Below are 7,500 nucleotides of genomic sequence, written 5' to 3'. Positions count from 1 at the left end.
ACTCCTAATTGCCTTTCGAGTCGAGATTGTATGGGGCAATGAAAATATCTTGGGACGCGTATTTGGCGGCCCCGCATATTTTGCAAGGCCTGGGATCGAGATCATCGAGCACACACACTAATCTTTGATTATTACTAGTTTTACTTTTTTACATTGCAAGCAAATGCACTTAACATCGTGACTTTTTTTAAAGAAAAAAAATCAACTCTATGAAAAGTAACTGACTGATAGTATGTCTTACTAAAATTGGTTTTAAGAACGTTTTTGACGACTAATTTCGATGATTTTCCGACGCCTTTAAAAAAAAAAAAAACCCTAGATATCAAAATAATGACCGCTTTTTCAAAATCATGATGTAATTTCAACGCCGTATGTACGTCATTGGGTGTACTATTTACCCTCGAGGTTTCTTTGCTATAACTCGGACTTAGGAATGTGTATGAAGGAAAAAAAAAGACAACGATCTCAATGAATGAGGAACTCATGTTTCAAACAATTATTACTTGACATGAAGTCATGATCACCATTATTCGCGTTTGTTATTAAATTAAATTATCGTTTATTGGAACTGGCAAGACTGTAGCAATTAAGGAAAGTTAATTTCGAGTTGCCTGGGACTGAATTAAGACGGAAAATGCTTTTAGTCAAAAGAAGCAAGAAGTTCGAGGCTTTGTATTTGTTGCTGGAGTCTTCCGAGATCTTTCTTGTACTCCATATCTTTATTTTGATACGAAACAAACCGTGGGTAGCATGGGGTTAAAATTTCGGGAATAAGAAACCTTGTTTGATGACGATTAAACCCTTTCGACTATTTATCTATGAGACATATTAAGCGTCATTACGGTTTGCTTACTTCCTTCTGCACCATATATGGGCGTTGTCTGCGCATGGCTTGCAAGTATTTTTGAATAAACACGCTTCCCTGCTCCTTAGCACTTTCCAACATAGCATCAATACCAATGAAGGTACCAGTTCGTCCAACGCCAGCGCTAACAATCCAGACAAAAACAAAAACAATAGTGACAAGCTAACACCATCTGTGCTCACTTTTATACTACTTGTACACACGCTTACTCCATGGAACGCTGACGATTGCCAATGGTATGAAAGACTGCATAATTTGATGCACGTTGGACTGTACAATTGATAGTCTCTACTTCGCGCAAGCGTCAGTATTCTCTGCCGTCAGTCTGTCTCCTCATAAACAGGTACTTTGCTTGACCCATAAGTAATCTGTATCCATTGTATAAATAAGTACCACCGAAAGTTAAAAAAAAAATACGGGCGACCTTGCAATGCGCTATCATATGGTTTGGGTGAGACCTCAAATTTAGAGACGAGTTACGACATAAAAATGTTACACACTGCAGAATACAGCCTGCTCGAAAATGGCTACCATTTTAATATTATTTTGCTCGACGTATTAAAATAAGCCCCTGTGTACCTAGTTCTTCAGCTAAAAAAAATACCTTGAACTAGCCAAGAGAGGGTAATTAACTAATTTGAGTGAAAACAATAGAATATTAAAGTAGAAGCCATTTTAAAATAAGGTTTGCTATATGCGGCAGCTTGTTTAACAAAGCATCGAGTTGCAACAATCATTACACGAGAAACTCCGAGAAAATTTAACGACAACTTAAGGCTAAATTAACGCTTTAATGGCCGAATCGGTAGATTCAGTCACATGAGCTAATTTACACGTTACAATTTGTCGGCCAATTTCTTCTTCTTTTGAGGAATGAGGCGGTGAAAATCGGCCTGATTCCGAACATTTGTAGCACAGTCACGGATTTTCATAAATCGGGTAAACTTTCGTCCATCCACTCCCTTTCTTTGTCAAATTGGACCAAATTAGCCTGGTTAATTGATACGTGTAAATTAACCGTTTAACAGATTATTTTCCCAACTATATTACGCAGCCACGGTTGTTACCTGCAATGCACAACAAGCGGTCCTTGATTAAGTTGGTGTCTGGCATGAACTTTCCACCTGAATGCCAATAACGCTGTGGAATGATGAGGAACACCCCTGTCTGGCCACGTTGTGTAATGAAACTGAACTACCTCCCGCTTTTCTGAGTTCTAAAATGTAATCACATGAGTAAAATGAATTGATTCCAGGAGTATTGATGGCTGTTGTTTGATCGTTCGTTTAAAATTAATCTTTATTAAAAGGCTACTCGTTGTTGGGACATAATTTTTGAGAATCTCTGGCGAAGTCAATCTTTTAAGTCCGGTTAAATGTTTATATCAAGCTCACTGGCTGTGATAGCTCAGCTGCACTGTTACTGATTTGTTGAAGCAAATGGGAGAGAAAAAGTCAACACCAAAATATTATTACACCCGAACTGTAATGCGCAAAAACGCCCCATCATACACTTTCAAACTACCAACAAGAATTAGAACTTCTTCCTAATATCAGGGTTGAACGCTTTGCAAAATGGAAAATGGGAAATAGAGGGGGAGCTAGTCTTCTTTGAACGTCCAAGGGATTGAGTAGCCAACCCGTGATAGTAACTTTACAGCAAGAACTAGAAAAAGAAAAAAAAAAATTTGCACGCTTTCACATCTGCCGGCTTAACATACTTAAAGTGCACATAACCCCAAAAAATGTTTTTCGCTTAAATAAATCTTTGCACCTGTTCGAGACGCATTGAGCCTTTTTGCACCTTTTTTCAACTAAATTTTGACTACGCTTCAAAAGTTACGAAATCTAGCCATCATCTGTCCCATGACCGAGCTGGTAGGGGGCATGGGTCTATTCCTTACATGACGCCACGAACTGCTTTTGCATGCATTTTCATGAAGGCAATACAATGTAAATCAGTTTGTGACGTCAAGTAAGGAATAAATCCATGCCCCTTACTAGCTCGGTCATGGGACAGATGATGGCTAGATTTCGTAACTTTTACAGCCTATAAAAAGTCAAGAAAAAAGGCGCAAAAAGGCTCAATGCGTTTCGAACAGGAGCAAAGATTTATTTCAGCGAAAAAAAAAAAGGGGGGTTATGTGCACTTTAAAGTTACATTTTCTTACCTTAATTGCAACCAGCGTTCGAATAACGTAATCAGCAAAGGTTTCAGTCTTTTGTAACGTAACTGTAATGGCGCCAAATTTAGAAGTACTGTCTGGCCAATACTGGTGACATTTGGCCTGGAAAAAATTCAATTCACCGATTACTTGTTATGCAATCAAGGAAGCTAAGGTCTTCACACTACTTAACACAACTAACCCTTACAGACCCTGGGCGTATTTTCTGGCGTGTGAAATTTGAGCGATCATGTTGAGTGAACATGTTTTAGGAGGGGTTGATGTTCGGAAATGCCACTATGGCTCCTGGAATCATTAAATAGAGCCCACCGTCTTTGGTTTTGGAATATCTAACTTTTTGTTTGGTGTTCTATGTATACGTTGAACGTAACATCGTTGAATCGGTTAAGATTAAGAGAAACTAGACTACTACAACTAATACCTTTCCTTGTTCCACTAGGTTTGTAAGCATAACAATAATGGTGCAGTTCTCTTGCCAGATCATTCGCCAAAAATCAGACACCGTCACAGAAGTTGGACCTAAAAATGCAATGTTGGGAAGAACTGTTACAAAGTATGGACAAAAACAAGAGCCACTTCTCCAGGCCGATTTACAAATTTCAAACCAAATAAACGTTCAGTCCCGAAGGGTACACTACTGCTGTACAAAGGCCAAGTTGTGCAACCTCGTGTCCAGAGTCTTTCTGGCGCTGAAATGCAAGATGGCAGCGCATAATGGTCATACAGCAAGAAAAATACGGATAGTTAAGAATAGAGTAAAATAGAATGGGATGGCATCGAAGTGAGGTCTTTACAGCCACAGTTTTACTTTTAATAAAGCGTATGGTCGGTGAGATGTTTTAGTTTGGAGATGGAGTATAAAGTTTTTCTATTCGGGACAGACAAGGGCAAACGCCCTAGAGAGATCTCTGCCGTGATCAGCCGCTCCATGAGAGATCGCCGATTGCTGAGACAAGAATTTGTCTGGCGCACACGAAGGGGTTTACCTGTGCCCTCGAAGGGCGATACGGAGCCAAAGGGACGACTTTCCTCCTCTGGATTTTCCACATAATCGTTGTTGAGAAAATGAACAAGAATTTTCGTTGACTGCTGCTCATGCTGCTGAATCCTAAGTAACTACGTTGCTTATACCACTGCAGATTGGATCTGGCCGAGATTTTGAAGGACGACTTACTGATGTATCATCAACGCTTTCCCGTTTGTTCACTTTTTATAATTTTGAGGCAGAGACAAGTTGGCGGCAATTAAACTTTGTGTCGTTTTGTTCCCGAGACCTGACGCACGAATTCAAAGCCGGTCGAGTTCTTGTGCATGGGCCTGTTGCGACGACAAATGACGTCGCAGTTATATGGATTTTTTTCATTAAAACGGGTATGTACCAAGATACACCCACTCTTCGAATATGCTTCCTCAGCTAGGGGCGGTCTGCCGAAATACCTTGCAGATGAGTTTGAGTCCACACAAGAAAGGGGTTTGGAGATCAACCCCGACGTTGGAGGAAAGACGAAAAGTAGCGACAAAGCGTGAATTGGAAAGAAATGTAAATAATAAAAACCACCCAAATCAAATTCTCACTACAAAGCCAAATACTAGCTACAGCTATAACCTGGGATCAATGCCAGGACCAGTAGCAATACAAAGGTCAAGAACCAAAAGACATGCGAACTCTTTTATGGCGCGGGCCGCAAGGCTCCTTTGTTTATGATTGTCTATTTTTTCAAACTTTACATCCAATTATGTAAATCCATTGTATATTTATTTTAAGATGGATGACTAAAGCTTATTATTATGCAAAAGAAAGAGAATGGACACATTCACCGCCATTCACGCCGTCCCGGCGTTTTGTGCCAGTGACTGCCGCCTATTATGCTCCGACCTTCATCAAAAAGACGGAATGGGGTCAAGTTTAATAACAATAACATCAAAAAACTTTTTTTTCTCATTTAAAAGCTGTCATTGTACAAAAACAAGATATCAAGTTGACTGTGCTTACCTTGAGTTGCGATGTAACACATCGACTCCTCGTCATACGTCTTTGAACAAAACAGATCGCAAGCGTTAAACTAATTTATGTTTACCACCTCAAAATTTAATGTAAAGAGAAAGTGTTCGACGACTACCGAATAACGAACAGTCAGTATGAAACTTTTTAGTATTTTCAGCATTCCCTATTGGAGCATCGAGGCAATTGTTTGCTATTTTTCAGTGTAATGATTACGCAGCAGGGTTAAGTTGCCTCTAAGGATACTAATGTTTGGTTTATCAACAGAGTTGGTAACTTAGGTAAATTGGCCACCGTAAAGAGATTCGAGTGCTAACGTTTCGAGCTCTAGCCATTCGTCAGAGCAAATCAGGATAGACAACGATTCTTTATTTACAGATATTTGTGACTATATGACCTTAATCATTCTTTCCTTAAGACAATACTTAAAAAATGCATCTGTAGCAATTACTAGAATGTAAAAAATTCTGGCCGTGGTGGACTTTTTTGCAAGGAACGACCTGCCCGTCAGTTGTGTAACAGAGTACCCCACCCCCCTCCCTCCTCTCCGAGAACTGCCTCATTTTAGAGCCAAAGCCATATCTAAAATATGTTTGAATAAGGAAATACTTGAACTTGAAATAATGTCTTTGAACTGGTCAACGCATCGATAAAAGGCAGCACACGTATTCCTATTGCGTACCGGAATGTAGCTTGCGTTAATGTAGTCAGATGGGTCTCCTTCTGTTGGCTCCAATACAACACGAGAATGATCATCTGTAAAGAAAGGGGTTTATGTTGGTTCTATTCATAGTACTGTCTTTTTTATGGTTTGAACTCTGTAAATTGTCGTATGTATTACTTACTCGCCTAGAGTTAGCATTTGCTAGTTACAGATAAATAAGTGTTTAATTAATATTGTTGCCATGAAATGAAGTGTTGTTGTTTTTGTTGTTATTGGAAGGGGTCTCATCTTATCTTATCTTATCTTATCTTATCTTATCTTATCTTATCTTATCTTATCTTATCTTATCTTAAAGGATTTACAAGTAAGAATTCTTCTGAAGCCGTTTGCATCTATACTGGAGGGCCCGCCTGAGCCCTTAGTTCTTAGAGCGGCGTCCCTAACCATGTCTCCATTGAAGTCATAGTACTGAGTGTCGAAAATGTCCTCAACAGGGCCAAACAGGAGAGACCTTAATTGGACACCCTGTGGCTCAGGGTGTTTTTCCTTCAACTGCTCCATGACGTCATCAGAAAGGGGTAGGATCCCCCCACTTGATCATTACTTAAATATCGTAACGCCGAATTGACTTGTCCCGTCATCACAAGATTATAATAATAATAATAATAATAATAATAATAATAATAATAATAATAACGTTGTAAATTAGTATTTTAGGATCTTTTTAACAACTTTTTTATTTCATCAAAACTTTAGTCTTACTATTGTTAAAAAAATTGTGCTTGAAAATAGCTCTGTTGTGCTTGGAAATAGTCGCTTTTTTTTAATCGAAATGAATTTTAAATATTGAATTGTAAATAGGTTTTAATAGCTCTTTTTTCTACTTTTAACTTGTAAATATCAATTTTGCTTGGAATATAATAATAATAATAATAATAATAATAATAATAATAATAATAATAATAATAATAATAATAATAATAATAATAATTATACGTATAAACTATTTGCTCTAACCACTTGGCTAACCCACCGCATCTCTAATCCTTGAAAACAGACCAGACTGCTCCTTTCCAGGAAAAGTAAACTAAAACTAACCAACCAACCGACCAACCGTCTAACTTAATAACTAACTGATTAACTAAATGACTAACTGTTTTACTAACTGACTGACTCACTGTCTGACTTAAACTGACTGACTCGCTCGCTAACTAACTAACTAACTAAATAACTAAATAACTAACTAACTAACTAACTAACTAACTAACTAACTAACTAACTAACTGACTGACTGACTGACTGACTGACTGACTGACTGACCGACTGACTGACTAACTATTTGTCACTGATCGAGAAAGGAATAAATAATTAACTGAGTAACTGATCAAATGACGAACTAACTAAGTGAAAATAAATGTTAACGAGAAAACCAAGTCATCTTTCAAGTGTACTTACATGAGACTATGTTGCCATAACGGTTTTTAGCTTTGTTCTTCTTGGCCACCTCCCAGGGTGACAGCATCCCTCCTGGAAGGTTCTATATTCAAATAAAATTATTATTGGTAACTTTTAAGTAAACTGATGAAAGTGAATATATGAAAATTCGTGTATTTGAACTGCGGAAGAAGGAATGAATAAGTGAATGATCATCGCAGTTATGTAAAAAATTCAGGCTTGAACGGGATTCGAGCACATGACCTGTGCGATACGGTATATAACTGCGATGATCATTCACTTATTCATCCTTCTTCTTCAGTTCAAATATCTTAATTTTCATATATTCA

The 7,500-nt window shown here is 38.1% G+C and overlaps 1 protein-coding gene across 3 annotated transcripts in view; it reads right to left on the bottom strand.

The window, feature by feature from the left end:
* Positions 1-7,500, bottom strand: part of LOC146482870 (receptor-type tyrosine-protein phosphatase delta-like) — a 74,130-nt gene that overhangs the window by 10,534 nt on the left and 56,096 nt on the right. For all 3 annotated transcript variants that reach the window (XM_085106682.1, XM_085106684.1, XM_085106683.1), the window contains 7 exons: positions 7,172-7,253; positions 5,735-5,808; positions 5,044-5,083; positions 3,472-3,569; positions 3,036-3,152; positions 1,933-2,081; positions 854-989 (listed from right to left, as the gene is read on the bottom strand). In XM_085106682.1, coding sequence (XP_084962808.1) covers positions 854-989; positions 1,933-2,081; positions 3,036-3,152; positions 3,472-3,569; positions 5,044-5,083; positions 5,735-5,808; positions 7,172-7,253 — 696 coding nt within the window. The remainder of the gene's footprint in view (positions 1-853; positions 990-1,932; positions 2,082-3,035; positions 3,153-3,471; positions 3,570-5,043; positions 5,084-5,734; positions 5,809-7,171; positions 7,254-7,500) is intronic.

The sequence above is a fragment of the Pavona decussata genome, unplaced genomic scaffold (genome assembly GCF_977016875.1).
Source record: "Pavona decussata unplaced genomic scaffold, jaPavDecu1.1 SCAFFOLD_42, whole genome shotgun sequence".
Classification (NCBI taxonomy): Eukaryota; Metazoa; Cnidaria; class Anthozoa; order Scleractinia; family Agariciidae; genus Pavona; species Pavona decussata.
The sequence above is the reverse complement of the archived record's forward strand: the minus strand, read 5'-3'. Positions and strand labels throughout refer to the sequence as shown.